At 41.6% G+C, this 19283-nt stretch overlaps 1 protein-coding gene across 1 annotated transcript in view; it reads left to right on the top strand.

Annotated features, from left to right (window-relative positions):
• tafa3a (TAFA chemokine like family member 3a) overlaps window positions 1-16834 on the top strand; it is a gene marked incomplete at its 5' end in the record, with an annotated part of 53066 nt that extends 36232 nt beyond the window's left edge. The window contains 2 exons of the mRNA XM_080727308.1: window positions 590-714; window positions 16716-16834. Of these exons, the coding sequence (XP_080583434.1) occupies window positions 590-714; window positions 16716-16727 (137 nt within the window). The 3' untranslated portion in view covers window positions 16728-16834. The remainder of the gene's footprint in view (window positions 1-589; window positions 715-16715) is intronic.
• Between the last annotated feature and the right edge of the window lie 2449 nt (window positions 16835-19283).

Genomic DNA, 19283 nt, shown 5'->3' on the forward strand with positions numbered 1-19283 from the left:
TTCTACAATAATGGCTCAGACAAGGAGCTTCCTCCATTTTGACAGTCCCCCGCCACACTGTAGAAATGTCAAGGGAAGTTGTATATCGCCCGTAGGCCTCCTCAGAGCAAGTTAAGACCTTGACGCTCCAACCTCTGCTGTTCGCTTTATTACCCCCTCCTACACACACACACACACACACACACACACACACACACACACACACACACACACACACACACACACACACACACACAGACACACACCCACATATATAGCCTACTTGTGTCGCTGCTCACACTGCTCGTAACAGTTATGAGCTTGACATTGACCCACACACTGTAATTCACTCACTGCAAATACATGGGGACAGGAGTGACGGATCTCCACTGTCAGCCGACCATCAAAAGAACCCCCCCTCTACTCTCCCTGACATTTTAATATAGAAACCAAGAGCTCATTTTCTTTTTATTTATTTGTATTTTCTTCCATGGGTTCTCTTTCTTTGGTTGATACACAACGTTACAGAAAGGACCTCTTATTCATCTCTCGTTCCTCTTTGTTTGTCTGTCTCCTCCATTCCGTCTCTTTTTTTTATTTGTTGCCACAGCATCTATAGTTGCACAGAAGTGGTGGTGCCAGATGCACCCCTGCATGGACGGAGAAGAGTGTAAAGTGTTGCCAGACTTTAAAGGATGGAGCTGCAGTACGGGAAACAAAGTAAAGACAACCAAGGTGCGTGATAAGCCAACAGTCATCGGCATACAAACAGCACAGTGCAGTATATCGTCACTGTCGGGCAGAAACCTCCTATCTCCAAGTTTCAAATTGTTGTATGTTGTTTTCATAAAGTAAAGCCCTGCTTCATCACAAGCACACAACGCCTCGCACCGCAAGGCGCTGTGTGCTTGTAGATCTGCTATTTTCACTAGTTTAAATCATCTTAAACGATAAACACAAAACTAACAGTTTTGGACATACAAGGTTTCCACCTGACAACGACAATATACTAGAACTGCACGGCTCATTATACAAACAGTAGAGGCCTTGACACTGCGTTGGGAGTATGATGTCGACGGACGCTCTCTTCGCTCTGTATGGTGCTTTGGATAAAAGCATCCACCGAGCGGCGTGTACCGCGTTAGCACATCAAACGCCCCCGTCAGCTTATTGCTCTGCGATCACTGAACTTATATTTTCTACAGTGAACCCAACCAGAAGGCAGAATGTTCGGCGGTGTTATTACTCATGAATATATATATGATACGCTGCCACATTAATATATGCAACAAGACATGTCTTGTTTCACCACAGAACAGCTGTGTCGTTTCAAATGAAGCGAAGTCCTTGGGTGGAGGAAGCATGCGTCAGAACAACATAAGATCGAAAAATGCACTGTTCTCTTGGGAAAAAATGGAAATGACAAAAAATTACATTGATTTTGTTAATGTATAATTATTTTATTGGGTAGCATACTACCTATTGCGTACGTTCTTCAGAAAGAAATATGAAAACATGAAGAGTGAGGTATCGTGAACATTAGCAGCATTTCGGAGTCAGTGCTATTGCAGGAAGCCTTACCAACACACACAGGTCTATTGCTTCCATCCAGTGGTGGAAAAAGTGTTTTTACTTAAGTAAAAGTATCAATACTGCATTATAGATGTACTTTGTCCGGAATTCAAAATGTTCTTGAGTAAAAGTACAATTGGCATAAAAATACTTAAATTACCAAAAGTAGAAGGATTTGGGATCACGGTGTACTTTGCAAGCCAAACCCCCAAATCAATCCTTCAGTTCTAGGCATCACAGAAGGAGGAACCACTCATATTGAAAATGAGTGGTTCTCCCCTTTAAGTAAATGTACCTTTCTGTGTGGTACCCTCACAAACAACATGCAGTAATCCTGGTCTCTATACTGCCTCCCCCTGGCCAGCTGGGGCGCCTGATGGAGGGGAAAGGAACTGGTTGGAATAACGTGTTCCTTCCACGTGCTACGTCCAACCGGGGAAACTCCCCCCTGTCAGGTGAAAAGAAGCGACTTGGACTCCTCATGCATAAAAGGAAGCATGAGGTAAGACCGTTTTCTCCCCAGGTTGGCAGAGGGAATGTAGCACCCAGGATTACATTAGATAATTGACACCGGGTGATAAATGGGTTACAAAATCGTGGGATAAAAATGTAGATGTAAATTCACTCCATCTGACCCACTCGCCTTTGCCGATAGGATGAGAGAGCTGTCTTTGGGTCAGGCTCTAGAGTTGAAAAATAAAAGTGAGTGGTCTTGGGTGCTGCCTCAAAAGTGTCAATGAGAAAGCAAAACAAAGTGGCGAGCAAAGGGCAGGAAGCAAGGCAAAGAAAAGAGAACAACAAACAAACAAACAAACATGCCGCCAGGAAGCTGAAGAGTGTCACCAAGGTAGTATACTGTAGCTGCTCTAAAGCAGGGAGGGGAGAATTCAGCCTGTGGTGTGGCACTCCCAGAGATTAATCGAGGTTATCCACTCCTGTGTTGTTGTTTTTTTGGGGTAGTTTTTGGGGTTGGGTAGGTAGACCTGTGGCTGCTGGAAGGTAGGGTAGGGGGGCAGAGGCGTGGGTGGTGGGTGAGGGGGAGAGAGAGAGAGAGAGAGGAGGGGGAGGCCCGGGGGTGACACAGTGGGCCCTGAGCCATCCATCACGGCTTCGTGTTTGACTCACCAAACGCCTGTACTTGAGCTGCCTCCTCCATTATTCATGGCTACGGGAGGCCTGGACGAAGGCAGAGCTTTTTATTTTAGCCGGGTTAATAATTCATGCCCCCTCTCACACGGCCCCCAGGAAAGGCAGCAACAGAGAGGAAGAGAGGGAGAATGCAGGCAGGGGTTCCAGGTGGCTGCTAGTACTGTAGGACCCGTCAGAACCTCTGCTCCTTCTTCTTACTTTTTTTTTTTTTTTTTTCCGTATTCCAAGTCTCCGCGGGGGTTCCCTGCCATGATCGCTGCCCTGGCCGCCTCCCACTGAGAGGCTAGAAAGCGAAGGGTCAGTGTTGCATGCCAGAAGGGCTTTGTGTCGTGGCTTCATCATTAACATTGACCTGAGGAACAAGTTGCAGCAGTGAGGATGACTTGAAGGGTCAAGAGCTTGCATCCACCTGGCCTTCAGTGGCATTAGTAGTTAGTACAATGATTAAAAAGAAGAAGAAGAAAAAAACGACAGAGTCAAATAGAGCGGGGGCTCCCCTGTTCAACTGAAAAGGCTAAATTAATTATCAGTTATCTGGCTAACTGGCTTAAATCCCGCTACTGTAGCAGCTACTGTACTACTGTACTACTGTACTGGAGGAATTGCTTTCTTTCATCCTTAAAAATTGGGCCACATACATGGATGATATTTATTCATTCAAAATGAACTCATTCTGAACAGAGATTCATACTAGGGGTGTAGCGATTCGATACATATCACGATACATGGTTGACGATACGATACATGGACGATATTGGTTCATTCATGGCGATACGATTCGATTCGATTCACTGATTTAAAATCGATATAGTAACTATTTAGCAAAGAAATTAAATCTGTGTGAAAGGTGTGGATAGTGCAGGTTTTTAAGGGAAACATGTATTATTATGGATATAAATAAGTAACACTGTGATTATCTGCCAAATACATGGACATTGTATATTGACAAACGTGCACCTTGACATGAACCCAGAGATTACACACATTTATCCATAGACCAGTGTAGCTATATGGAAAGGAAAAGTAATTAAACCCCTCCTTTACATTTTTCTTCTTAAAAATGCTAAATACAATGCACAAGTAGGTAGTATCGATACAATCGATTCTTTGCACTGCCGATTCGATACGATACAAAATAAAACGATACGATTCGATTTTAGCTGTTTTCATTTCGATCTACTTCGATTTTTTAAGTTAAAAACGATATTTTCGATGCAGTTACTATATCGTTACACCCCTAATTCATACCCAACTGTTTACATACAACCTGAATAATCTATTCTGATTCAAACGGAATATACCACCCCTCAAAACCCAAATGAAAATTAATTCGGAATGGAATGGAATATTCTATTCCATTCTGAGGTGTTTACATGAGCATTTTTATTCTGAATGAGCAGTCATTCTGAATACAAGTGGAATATACCTGCCCATGTAAACGCAATATGCATAATATGTTGAACAATGCGTACCCATCACCTATCAGTAAGAAGCACTAACGTGAGCTTTGTGTGCCAACATTGCTGAGCTGTGATTGCCTTAGCAGCGTCAGCGTCACTGTACTGTATATGTGCATGACACGTGGTAGCATGGTCTTATTATATTGAAATGGATACAGAGATACAGACAAACACTGTTCTAGATGTCTGGCCCCTTCAGAGCCACGCAGTACAAACTGTATGTTATGCTGTAGAGAAAGATTTCTCAAAATCTACAGTGGAAAGTAGTTGTATTTGACCTACTGCAAAAACATTTGTGCCAACAAAAATTAAACTATACATTTCAAAATAATATCTGGTAGCTTTAGTCTTTGTGTTGTGAAACCATGAATGTTTTCATCTTTATGTCTTTATTAAGGCTTTGTTTTTTAAATAAGTGATGCAGAATATTGGGAAAGGAACCTTCAGTTCCATACCAGCATACCTGTGTTCAATAAATCCTTTCCGATATTTGGCCATGACACGCTTGACGAAGAATGATGGCGGGGATTGTCTCACCTCCTGATAAAGTCACGTCAATAAATCTCCCTCTGAAACCTCCACAGCCTCCTCTTTCTCTGACAACTTCAGCCCCACCCGCTTTCTCCCCACTTTCTCTGTCAAAGAGCAGCGACAGTTCTATAGTAATAGTGTTAAAACCATTTTAGCGATTTTAACCATTTTGATTTCAGTGGGTGGGGGCATGCGTACAAGTGACTAAATATTTTAGTCACTTGACACAATAAGTCCATTCCCAAGATGCACCGCAATCTTTCATGGGCAGATGTGACTTATGGGGGCTAGTAGTGTTACTGTAAATAGTAATAAAGACATCGCCAGCTTATTGTGTCTAAAAATACATATTTAGTCACTTGTACGCATGCTTGAAATCAAAATTGCTAAAATGGCTAAAACGATAGAAAGCAGTAGGCCTAAATGAAATCTTTTTAACACTCGCTAATTACAATCTAGAATATGAACCCTTCTTGTAAAAAAACAAATCCTTTAAGCTATTATCTTCCCATTTGTTCTCCAGCCGTGCCCCCACACATTTCCTCAAATCACGTCAACAGGCTAACTGATTATGCTGATAGATCCGGAGTTCAAGGTATTGTGCATGGCATATAGGAGGCAAAGCTGTATAACATCAAAACCTTTCCAAGTGGTTTAAACTAAAATTGGCCTAAAAAATCTATGTTGTTCCAACACCAAGACTATGAAGCTCAAACAGGGACTTAACGAAGCATATGGCATGTCTACAGATTCTCCTGTTTACCCTGAGTAAATAACTTTATAAAGGTTATGTGAGGAAAGAGTCTTAATACTTAAAGGGCTAAAAGATAACGCCCTGATGTCCCTATCAATAATGGTGGTCGATAAGTGCCCTGAAAGCGGTGCTAAATCATTCTATCGGCCATTGATTTGTGTCTTGTATGGTCCATTAAGACACGGCCTGAGGCTGGAATTCACCCTGCAATTTGGGCTTTTAGGGCGTTCGTGACAATTGTGAAATGGGATCGTATACACCTCAATAACTCAATAACTTTGTTGGAGCTGTCAGAAAGCATCGGACAGGATGCATGCAGCCAAGACAGTGAATGTTCAGAGACTTGAGCACTTAAACCTATATGCTTTTTTATCATGTCAAATGGCGGATATAGCCGAGCCACGCGGCGTGAGCTCGTAGTTCTGCTATTTTTGCCAAATGTTCACCTACAATTACAACTACAAAGTTGCCATTTAGCAGATGCTCTTAATCCAGAGCAATTTACACTAATCAAAGTAAACATACTGTACATCAAATGCATAGAGACCTATGACCTAGGTCTAGGATCATTGTGACCGAAGGTCGCAGTATACCATGAGAAATCTCACTGGCCAGTGAGATGGCCCATATCTGCGTGGCTGGTTCAGATATATGTATGGACAGATATGTATGGGCATAAAATATATTGTATGTATATGGATACATATTATTATTAATAAAGGATAAAATAAAATAGAAAGTCCATACATGGTCATTCCCAGAAATAAAATCTCTTATGCCCATATATGGAGATTTCTGTTGTGATCAATCCCAGGCCGAAAATGTTAATATTAAGTCCATATATGTATATGGATATATATTAACAATTTTGCTGCCATTTTAAACTTAGCTGTAGTAAGCAGCTGCCAAATTGTCCTTACCTTTTAACGTGGGCACGCGCACGCATCGTGCACAATCTGTGCGCGACTCATCTAGTAGACTGTAGACTCGGTGACAAGTTTTCGAATAAAAAAAACCCCATTGAAATAGACATATCCGTTGCCACGCTGTATCCCTGCTTATCCGCCAGTGTTTACATGAAAAAACATTGAAAAAAGCCAACTGTGCGCTATGGTAACAAGTGGACACGTTCGCGCACAAAACGCACGATATGTGCGGGGATCAAAATCCGATTGAAAAACGAGTGTTCCATCGCCGAGTAGCTTTCTCTTCTGTTACACTGTAAACCAACGGAGGCGGGACTATGGCCCAGGCTCAGACCGGATACGGAAAGCTAGATCCGGTCCAGACCGGAAATGACCGGATACAGTTAGGGGGGCGGGCCTAAAGAGCCAGAATCAGCGAAAATCTGCGATAATACTTTTAATCCTTTCATAATGATTAAAGCTAATTAAACTTCCGGGATCGACGGGCATGGCACCGCGGTACAGCGGGAAATCTACGGTTTCTACGGGGATCGCCCAGAATGAGTTAATAAAGGATAAAATAAATAAAATGTCCATATACAGCATATACAGTATGGGCATTCCCAGATGATGCCCTGTTAGGGTACCCCCTTATGCCCATATATGGAGATCCCCAGGCATCAAACCCAGGCCCTAACTCGCCAAGGCCCTGCTTGGCTTTACTAATTAACATGTTTTATGCCCATATATGGAGATTCCTATATATTATCAATATTAAGTACATTATTAAGGATATTATGTTATCAATATTAAGGACATAATTATCTGGGAATGCCCATATTTGGTAATGCCCATATATGGGCATGTTTTGACATAACATTGTTGACTATCTTGCAGGGGTCTCCATATCAATTCAATTCAAAGAACTTTATTTTCCTTTCAGAACTTTGTTTGTGCAGTGGTTAAAAAAGACAACACAACATACATTCACGGTACACAAAACATAAATGTTGCTACAATAAAAGCACTATGTTTAAAAACTAGTTCTTTAAAGCATAATATAAAAAATATATATAAGAGCAATGTATAAATAAGTAAGTAGGATACATAATGTCTAAAGTCCACCTGCAGCTCCTTGGTCTTACTGGGGTTTATGTCCAGGAAGTTGTTTGTACACCACTGCTGCAATCATCGGTATACAGCGTGAACAGTACTGGTGAAATCACCAAACCTCTCCCGCTTGACAGGTCACGCTCGCAACCCATTGTGTTGTGACAAATGCCTTTTTAAACCCAATATCCGTCTGTTATGACATGCCCAGAATAGGGATTCTAGAGTTAAAGGTATATTCAGTGATTGTATTTCATTCAAATAAAAATATAATTGGTACATTTTTCATTCATTCTCCTCACTAGAATGTGTGCTGACCATATAAGGACTTCCACCATGGCGAGCATAGCTAGATTCGGTTTTCAGAGGTGGCCAGCCAGTCCTCGACCAATCAGGGTAGAGTATGGCCGTAGTTATGTTATGATGTTTAGTTATGGTCAAAATGAAGGTTTTGAGAACCACAGTCGCTCTGAATTAAGAACGTCTGCTAAATGTCTAGATTGTAAACTACTGAACTCATGAAATGCCACAGTCTCGTAGTAAATCAGTATCATACATATCCTGAAGCTGAAGCTGGAGACGTAGGCCTACCAATATTCAGTGATTGGGTCTAATGATCAAAACGAGAACATTATAAGGGTTTATTACCCAGCTTGTTTGAATGCTTGATTCTGATTGGTCGAGCGCTGAAATCAGCGGTGAATTATGAGCGTATAATGACCGCTCCGCTCTATAATTCACTGCTGCCTAATCAACGGCTCAGAGCAGCTGCAGCATTCAGGCTGCACTGCGTGGATTTAGTGCCGTATCCAACATGGCAGCCATGTAAACAAACACACAGCGTCATTTACAACCAAACGTTGCTCTGAAGAATGTTTTTAAAAACATTTTAGGCGAGAAATAGACGACGCAGTAACCGAAAATGGATTCTATTTGATCAGCACTTCCTTGTTTTCCAAGGCGACCGTGTTGCGCTCGGGGGGACGCACTTTCAGCCGTCTGTAAACAAGGAAATACTTTGTTTTGATTTTAGTTTTGAGTCAAATTATTAATTTTATGTATTAGCCGGGTAATAAGTGCCTCGGGGAATTATCAGCCCGTCGTGTCCATATAAGCCATAATGACCGCGCAGCAAGACCTTATCGCATACGTATAAAATCTATAAAAAACTAAACATTTCCACGCAGTAAGGCCAGTAAGGGACAAGATGACCCCCGGTCACTTTCATTATCACTGAATACACCTTTAATGTGGTTAATATGACTGAATATCCGCAACGCACGCAGGCATGCACGCAGTAAAAGTCTCTCCATCAAAATAATGGTCAGTTTGTCAGTGGGACTGACAGCTGACCTGTGAAATGTGACCTTTCATCCTGCTCAAACAGTACATCAGATCCTTAGGAGACTGTATGTTCTCCTGATTCCATTGTATGCTACTGTAATTGCTTGGATCTGTGTATTTTAATAATCAAAAGCCACATATCCAACTGGAAGCATATAACCTGCAACAACAACAACAGCAAATTGTTGTTGTCAGGTGGAAACCTTGTATGTCCAAAACCTTCCTTTTTTTGTTATTATTATAAAAACGATTTAAAATAGTGAAAATAGCCCTACGAGCACACAAGATCTGCTATTTCACTACTTTTGTGCGACACTCTTTTATGATGAAGTAGGGCTTTAATTTACCAAAGAACATACACATTTGAAGCTTAGAGATACAAGGCTACTGCCTGACAGTGAGGAAATAATAAACCAACCAAACAAACAAACTTATAACGTAATATTAAGAGAATTCTATGGTAAGTATGAAACTTTCCTCTTTGGATAAGGTCTGTTCTTTGGTGAGGGTCTGTACCACTACTAGACATCCAAGAACTTTTACAATTACAATTTCGGAATTAAGCAGAGGCTTTTCCCAGAGCGACATAGAATGAACTGTATGAACCTTATTATAAAAAAATAACAGCTGTCTAAACAACACGATAAATACCATTCTTAACAGTGGTCAAGAAACAAATTAATTAAAAATCACACCCAGTGTGAAATGACAAGTGAGCAGTGTTATATGAGTTAATTTCATTAAGCGTCCTGCGAAGCTTGGCCAATGTGGCAATGGGTGCACAACAAACTTTGGACAAACGGTCAAAGCCAGATGTTGGAGCTTAGCTCCTTCCTGCAGCACCGCTCAAAAAGGGTCATAGGCAGACAGATCTGGTCTGTGTCAATATGCCGACAGGCCAGTGTTCCAACCACCTAACCCTAACCCTAACCTCAGTAAAACTAACGCTGGTGAATGCTAACCTGGTGAAATACTAACCTGCCGAGTCGTGCGGACATTGGTCAATGCTAACCTGGTGAATGTTAACCTGGTCGGACCAACGGGTCGTCGAACCAATGCTCAGTCCCCGACAGATCAGAGATGTCCATATATAGGCATAAAATGGACAAAGACAGACGGGTACAACAGGTATTCTGACAACGGGCACAACGGGCATTACAAAACCGCTTGGGGCATGCATTCATAACGGCATCTTTCCCGGGTAGGCCTGTGTTTGAAAAGGAACATTTTTCAACATGGAAATGATAAGTCTGAATATCTCAAATAATTGCGATTTGGTGATAATGTAATAACTGTGACAGACCTATTTGATTCCTGTCTGAAACCCATCTGATGTGAGTATAAAAGGTAAAATAAATAAATAAATAATAATAGATAGAAAACATAACCGATCTTGGATCATATTGCATCTATAATGAATAATCTGAATAATCTGCATGACAATAACAATCAGCTCAACTTTTACATGCATAGTATTCAATGCTACAGTAGGCTCCATATCTTCATATTTGTGCTGTATTGTGTAGTATTATTGCACCCTCATGTTTTCTGTTGTTTCCCATGTACTACAGTATATTGCCAGCAGAAACTTGCGGAAGGACACAGCTCATAGCTTAACAAGTTGGTTTTCTGCTAATGCTGTGACAGAACCACTTGGCATAAAGTTCTTATTTATGTCAACACCTTAGTTCTCCAGTCTGCTGCTACCAGCATCGGGGGGACCACACAAGTTCCTATATTGTGGCTCTCCGCCCACTGATTCCCAAGGATTGTCACATTGAAGTGAAGATTAAATTGTGCCTCCCTGAACAGTGAGCACTGTGCCATGCTAGACAACAGAGGAAAAAATCTAATCTGCTGCAATATTAGAATTGCTCCTTCAGAAATCTGGACAGGGTGGAGTCAGTCCCAAATTTTAGACAACCGTGACCCAGCCAACTGCTAATGGATGCCTGTATTCAAACAGGACCTCCTGTGCGCTTGTAAGTGCATGTGAGTTTGTGCGTGCGTGTGCGTGCCTGCGTGTGCCTGGTGTGAGACTCCTCTGACAATACAGCATAAATCAGAGGGCATGCCAGAAAGTTCCTTATGTTCCACTTTTAAAGGGCAAGATAACAAACAAAGGACACATTTCACCCACTGGTGTATTTATAGGACAATGCTAAATGTAAAGGGTAGCACATTCTGTGTCTTGTGACAATCTGTTAGATTAATATTCATGAATACATACACCTAAAAATACTTATGGCAGCAGAATGCCGTAGTGAATAATAATGTTCACCAACAATGTCCTTATGGTGATGAGCAGCTGTGTGCTCCAAAACTACATCAAATGTTTTCTGTATCACAGAATTTACAGTATGACAAACTCCATTCAAGTGTAATTTAGTTTTTGTCACTTTGTCAATTTGTAAAGGTATGAATATCTCAGAATTAAACACAGGCATCACATTGCACTACAACTCTTAAATGGATCCCTGGCTAATATGACAAATATGCCTCAAAACATTATAATTGTCCTCTATAACTACAATGTAAAATTAAAAACACCTTAATTATTTTATTTCTTCTAGAAATAGCTAATCTTTCACTCAACAGGGGAAATGCCCGTCGCAATGTGATGATGTCATAAATGTCATGTGTGATCTATCCCTATGGAATGTATGGCATGCATGTGCATATAAAAACAAACGTAATACTTCCTATGGTTAATATGAGCATCAAAACAATATTTCAAATGTGTTTTTTGCACATGCATGCCATAAATTCCATAGGGATAGATCACACATGACATTTATGACATCATCAACTTGCGACAGGTATTTCCCCTGTTGAGTGAAAGATTAGCTATTTCTAGAAGAAATAAAATATTTAAGGTGTTTTTAATTTTACATTGTATATAGAGGACAATTATAATGTATTAAGGCATATTTGTTGTATTAGCCAGTGTTTTGGCTTAACCATAATGTGGCTATTGCACCGAGTGCATTAGGAATGAAGGAAATGTCCCCTGGGAATATAAAAACTTGGAACTAGGAATACACTTTTGATATTTGGGGCAGCAGTGGCTCAGGGGTTACGAGTGGCTACACGGGGATCGGAAGGTTCCCGGTTCGATCCTGAGGTCCCACTGTGTTACTGTCAAAGTGTCCTTGAGCAGGACCCTGAGCCCCTGACTGCTCCAGATGAGCAGGTTGGTGCATTGCATGGTGTACTCCGTTGTGTGTGTGAATGGGTGAATGTAAAGCGCTTTGGATAGGTGTTGTATAAATGCACAGTGTATATTACTCAGTGATGTAAAGTAACTAAGTATGTTCACTTAAGTACTGTACTTAAGTAGAATTGTTTGGTATTTGTACTTTACTTGAGTATTTCCAATATGTTTACTTCTACACAATTATTGTACTTTTATTCCACTATTTACTACACATTTAGTTACTAGTTACTTTGCAGATATACCGTACATTATTATCTTACAATAAATGCGAGAAGTCTCTGCGTGCGTGCGTGCGTGCGTGTATGTATGTATGTATGTATGTATGTAATCCGCGTATCTCGAGAACCGTTCGTCCGACCGGCCTCGACCCCACCCGACGCGCGGTTTTCCCGAACCGGTGCGAAGCGTTCGGAATCTCCGTATGCGGAACTGATTGTTGACATCAGGCTGTTCCGGAGGAAATCGGCGCAAGCGCTGACTCATTATGACATCATTTTACAAAACATCAGGCTGTTCTGGGTGAAATCGGCGCAAGCGCTGGGCATCTTACAATAAATGCGAGAAGTCTCTGCGTGTGTGTGTGTGTGTGTATGTAATCCGCGTATCTCGAGAACCGTTCGCCCTACCGGGTTCAGATTCGGCACGAAACGTTCGGAATCTTCGTATGCGGAGATGATTGTTGACATCAGGCTGTTCCTGAGGAAATCGGCGCAAGCGCTGACTCATTGTGACATCACATCATAAAAGGCTCTGACATCACATACACCACATGAGTCAACTAAAAATGCCATGGTGACGTATTGAATGTCATCAGTATGACGACAGGCAAACATTATGGTCAAAGCGGCTCTTATGACAACAGGTATAATGGGATTTGCATTAAAGGGTAGGGCATTCACAGAGATCTCCATATATGGGCATGAAATGGATGCCCGTATGTGGAGCTGATGTCTGACATCAGAGTTTTCCGGATACTGTGTCTGCAGAGATCTCCATATATGGGCATAAGTGGACAAAGGCAAATAGATGGTCAAAACGGGTCCTATGACAACAGGTATACTGGGGTTTGCATTAAAACCTATGGTCATGAAGTGTGGGTCATGACCGAAAGTATAAGGTCGCGGGTGCAAGCGGCTGAAATGGGTTTCCTCAGACAGGTGGCTGGTATCTCCCTTAGAGATAGGGTGAGAAGTTCAGTCACCCGAGAGAGACTTGGAGTAGAACCGCTGCTCCTACATTTGGAAAGGAGTCAGCTTAGGTGGTTCGGACATCTAGTACGGATGCCCCTAGGAAGGTCCTTGATGCGCGTCCCACTGGGAGGAGACCCCGTGGCAGACCAAAGACCAGATGGAGGGATTATATCTCCAAACTGGCTTGGGAACGCCTCGGTATACTCCCTGAGGGAGTAGAGGAAGTTGCAGGATAAGGAAATCTGGAGGTCAGTTGGAACTGTTACCCCCGCGACCCGATTCCGGATAAGCAGTTGAAGATGGATGGATGGATGGAAATGGATGCAGGCAGACAGATACAGATATCTCCATATATGAGCATAAATGGACACAGGCAAACAGATGGTCAATACGGGTCCTACAGAGATCTCCATATATGGGCATAAAATGGACGCAGACAGACAGATAACTCCATATATGGGCATAAACGGACACAGGCAAACAGATGGTCAAAACGGGTCCTACAGAGATCTCCATATATGGGCATAAAATGGACGTAGACAGACAGTATCTCCATTATGGGCATAAATGGACACACGCAAACAGATGGTCAAAACAGATCCTATGACAACAGGTATAATGGGGTTTGCATTAACCCTGCAAGACCCGAATTAATTTCTACTGGCCCAAAAAAAGTTGTAGGAGTCCTAATCACAGGAAAATGTAAGCCATAAATCATAAATCATGCTCTAATTTGCATTTTGGGGATATTTTTCACAATAATAACATATGTACATGTTCTAGACATTCTAATGATCACGAAAAACAATATTACAGGCATTTTACTTATGTTTTAGTGAGGAATAGCTTCAGTTAAAAAGTGAGATGTTGTTCGTCCAGACGCTGGAATTTCAACTTCGCTGGGAGGTGTGAATGTCATTCTCTGTGGGAGGTATTTATATGCAAATATCGTGGCCAATGGCATTGTAATACTAAACAATAGGATTTAATGGTGATGTTAATGTGAAAAAAGAACAGGAAAACTAATTATAACATTTAAAAAAAAAAAGATTTAAAAAATGTTGCCAAAAAGCAACGCTGGGCCTTGCAGGGTTAAAGGGCGGGGCATTCATTCCCTATTTACATTGTTCCCGAGTTGGCCAGGACGCCAACTAGACGTATTCTAGTATTATAAAACATACTGTAAATCACTTTAAACCTTTTTTATACCTAGGCTATTTGATAATAGCTGATCTACACGCACCCTATCTACAACGCATCACAATGTGAGCTTGTACATCTGATCTGCTATTTTCAAACATTTTGTGCTTTTACTTTTGGTACTTTAAGTACATTTTGATGCCAACACTTTCATACGTACACAACACAAGTACATTTTGAATTCTGGACTATTGCAGTATTGATACTTTTATTTAAGTAAAATATGTGAGTACTTTTCCCACCACTGAATTGGATTTGGTGATGGTGACTACATTGTTGCAGGTGTGACAGGAGCATAACCCTAGTCTGATTTTTGTAGTTTGTTTTCATGCTCAAGTTAAAAACTACAGGGCCATAACATGTGAAAAAATGTGAAATGACTTTGAATTTGTTTTCCGGAAGATGAGTGCATGTTAACACATCTGGTGCCAACCCCGAGTTTTCCGAGTTTGTATTGGTACCAATGCTGTGCCAACTGCCAACCCCGAGTTTCCCGAGTTTGGGACTTTTTTTTTTTTTTTTTTGTTTTCAATTTTTTTTTTCAAATATTTTTTTTGGACCTCCAGAAATGTATTAGGCATGATCGCGATCGCGAAATTGCATGTTTAACCCCCATACCAACCCATTCTTTCAAACATGGCAGCCATGTTTGTTTACATCTGAAGAAAACATAATGGCCCATAAATCATGAATGCTTGAACGGATTTCCAAGCGGATTTTTTTGTTTGAAAGCTGTGAACAGTGTGCACACACGTGGTGCATCAGCTAGGCATGGGCGTGCACTTTTTACACAATTGCGCAATTACATGGAAGTCTATGGTAACCATGGCAACGTGGGACATTGAATAGAAAAAATCATAGCAACATAAGTGTTAAATTACTTATAACACTATAATAAAGTATAAAAAAAATATTAAAAACTACAGCATTAAAAACATGGCTGGCTAGTAAGCAACGCAGGTGCAGCTAATAAAATTGGTGTTAGATTTATGTGTGCCCAGAGCCATCGGAGTGCAACTGGTCAACGCTTGCACATTCACACACCTAAATCTAACACAGCTATTATTCATCTTATTAGCTGCAGCTGTGTTGGTTACGTCACGGCATACTCTGTCTAAAGGTTATATGCAGCGCTCCAGTGTCGCCATTTTCATGCGACACAGATAAAAGTGTAAAATAGGGCTTAAAGGAGTAGTTTGCCCCCAACATGAAGTTTTTTCTATTGATTAGTTACGCCATGGAGACTTGTGATCTTAAAAAGATTATAGTAAATGCATTGATTCTGGATGGGGACCCAATGCATGTCCCAGGAGCTGGGAACTTCTCATTTGGTCAAGCCATTCCTGGGACACTTGGCTGTGAAGGCACAGTCAAGTTAGCCTGACACTCAGCCAGAATTGACATTTCGTTTCACTCCATTATTCAGTCTGAAGTTGCTTCCACCCAGGGCGATTGCTGGGATGGGTGTTGCCAAAGAGGCAGTCTTCTGCGATTGGTTCACCGTCTGACCAACACAACAGTAGCAAAGCAGATGACGTAGTGTTGTTATGTGTGGCTGGCGAGTGGCTAGCCTGTTGCTTGCTAGTGCTACTTGCTAACCAAAGAAACAGGCAGAATAGGAGCACTATGAACTAGGAATCAAACACAACATAACATGCCTGCTACTGGTGTTTCATAGCGAGATCGATACGATCGCATATTACTGCGACGGGCGACGCGATGCGCGGTACGGTATGGCAGCGACGCTTGTTTACTTGGAAACGCACATGAGTTCTGGGAAATCCCCACCCACGCTGATCACAAGACGCTGATTCACGACGCTGATTCGCCGTACGGATTTTCGAACGAGGAAAGCCTCTTCAATGAGAGCAATTCTAGACCCCTGAATCGTCAAAACAAAAATTTAAAGGGGTGTGGCTAGCGATTCAGGGTCTGGAACTAGGCTACAGTCAAGTGCCAATTGTAGGAGAATGGGATATTTGTTTACCCTCTTTCACTAACGCTGGGTGAAATTCACCTGGACACCTGCCTGTAGGAAAAAACAGGGATGGGGGCAGGGAAACACCTACCTTCTATGATGTCACTGAGCATCCTGAAGGTGCCCAAGGAGCCCCACCCACCTCAGACATCTGCAGTAACATTATGAAAATAGTTGTCCTGGTGAAAATCACCCGGCATTAGTGTACTAGGGTTAAGTGGTTAAATATATGTTGGCTTGGCACATGTGGTGGTCATTAGGTGAAATGATTTGTTTCTGTTGCGTAACCCAGATTTAACCATTTTATTTGGTCCCCTCTGTTTCAGGTTACCCGATAGTCCTCTAAGACAACCGGATTTGGTGCCAGGCGAACCCCAACACTGACAACCGACACCATATAGGACCTGTGGATATGATGTGGGGTTTGACAAATGGTGGAAACTAGGGACCAATAGGGACAAAAACACTGACATTCCACCAGGCAAATGGAGAACGATGATCACCGGACAACCACACAAGACTGTTCATCTTCCATAATGGACTACTGGTGTCTTTAGACTTCAACAGTAGCCTTCTCTGAAATGTACTGCCCGCCAAATCTTCTCTTTTTTTGTGTCATAGTTTTCTGCCTATCGACACAGAGGCTTAATGCCTGAACTTAATATATTGACTGAATGACTGTGGATAACACATGAAAAAAAGAAGAAGAAAAAAAATCCCACTGTAAAACAAAAATCATGTGACGTGATTTTTTTGTGTTATTCTTTCGCCACAGTGAGCCATGGGACTCCTGATACATATCTACTGTACGTTGAGGACCTAGTGAGATCATGAGCATTTTCATTCCTTTCCGCCTTATGAAGCAGATGTCTCTTTTTTTGGGGGTGAAGGTGGAGGACTTGAAACAAACAAGTGTTCGGCTCTTGTAAGATTAGAGCGTCAAGTCTTCTTTTCAAAGACTTGATGCATCAAAAGGAGATTGCCACAACAGTGGAGGAAAAGATTAATGTTATGATGTTTGACAAGGCACCATCGCGGCTCAAAACCACAGTTTAAGGTGATGTAAAGCTGTGCTCCGCCAAAATGTTTTCGTGACATCTGTTGTTTTCAAAGCCTTGTGACAAAACATTGATTACAAATGTCAGTATTATCTCAATAAATCTATCTAAATGGATATCATTGAATCAAAAATGTTTGTATCGAAGATGGCACTGAAGGTAGAGATCATATAGGTTGTGTTTATGATGGAGTGCAAAGAAAGCTATAGGAACAAAGAGCTGTGTTTCTAAATGAGCACAATTCACAGGAAGATACCTGAAATCTGGTCTGCACAGCAATTGATAATTAGTTTCTTTCTTCCAAAGAAACACCTCTAAGCCCGTTTGATTCATTTAAAAAAAAAACATTGTCATTATCTAAACTGGCATTTATTGCGTTGTTAAATGAAAGTGCCCGTCATCCACAAAGACTTGCCATTTTTTCTGTCTGAGTGATTTTCTGTTAGTCGCTGCCTGAGAGAAATCCCAAAGCGCTGTTAGTGCATGTCATTAAAAGCTTACAGAAAAATAAACCGACGCTGCGGTTCAGTGTGCGTCGTGTCGCATTGAGTGGGGGTGGGCGGGTGAAAACAGCTTGAGACAGAGACCCTAGCGTGGTGGAGCGGGATTAGTTGGCTCCCGGTGGCCATACATTTGTGCTGCCTGCCTCTCTAATCTGTGTGGGCCAAGGGCGAATGGCACATCCCTCCATTTCGACATGGATATGTACTGTGGCCATTATCATTTCCGATATTCTTATCAGCATGCGGCTCCATTCCTCTTCCCTGTCGAAAAACCAAACACAGGTTATAGGCAGGCAGCCCTGTGGAGGAGCAAAGATAGAGGAGGGCACAGGTGGAGATCTGCTTATTCACTTGCTTATGACATTCTCACCTTAGGGACAGGGCGCTATATAATGTGTGTGGCCTTACCTCTGCAAGGATAAACAGGAATATTTCTGAAATTTAAATGTAATGTATGTCTGTCATGGTGGTGAAGACACAAATCAGCACACCATCAGACCTGCAGTGAAAGAAGTCTTTGAGCAAACCTTGCAAAATAAATTGCTTCTGCAGTAATTGTGAGCTACAGTATGCTAAAATACTTTAACATAATCAAGATGATTTCTAGAACCCAAAACACGTCAATGCATTGTAGGGAATTTCTTCTTTTGTATGTCAATTTTACTCTGTAATTGAAATGCAATGTTCACAATGGAATGCTCCTATAATATCCATAATGAAGTAAGCAAAAAAAAAGAGGAAAAAACAATGGGAAGCGTATTGCCAAAGATCAGACCTAAGGGACCAGTGCTGTACGGGGAGGCAGGGGTAGAAGGCCCCTACAGTTAGCGAACCAGTTTGCCCCTTGTTTGGTTAGAAATCATTAAATTACAGTAATGACTAATTTCTCATTGCTGTGCACAAGCCGCCAGAGACCACCGCGGATTTAATAAAGACCCAGCGATGAATTACAAACACGGAACGGTGGAGAAAAAGGGCTACATGATTATACAGAGTAATTCAAAAGTGCATTAATAAAACAATAGAGAAACATTCCTAAATCATTTGAGATAAAGGCTATTTGCATAATTCATTAAGATTAATCAGGGTAGCAATCAACCACAGTGCTCAGAGGGAAAGAGAGAGAGTGTATGAATCCAGTCCCTCTTGGAAAAGCCCTTTCAATCTACAAACTATGAACCAAGCTACCCTTGGATCAAAGAATTAACCTGCGTGCCCCCTATAGCCCCAGCAGTGTTGGAACACAATTGTTGCAATTCACCTTTTACGTGTGCTAACATTCTATTAATATTGAAATGTCTTTTCATACCACAGAGTCCTCTGGGGTGGTTTT

Source organism: Nannobrachium achirus (assembly GCF_963921795.1).
Source record: "Nannobrachium achirus genome assembly, chromosome: 6".
NCBI lineage: Eukaryota > Metazoa > Chordata > Actinopteri > Myctophiformes > Myctophidae > Nannobrachium > Nannobrachium achirus.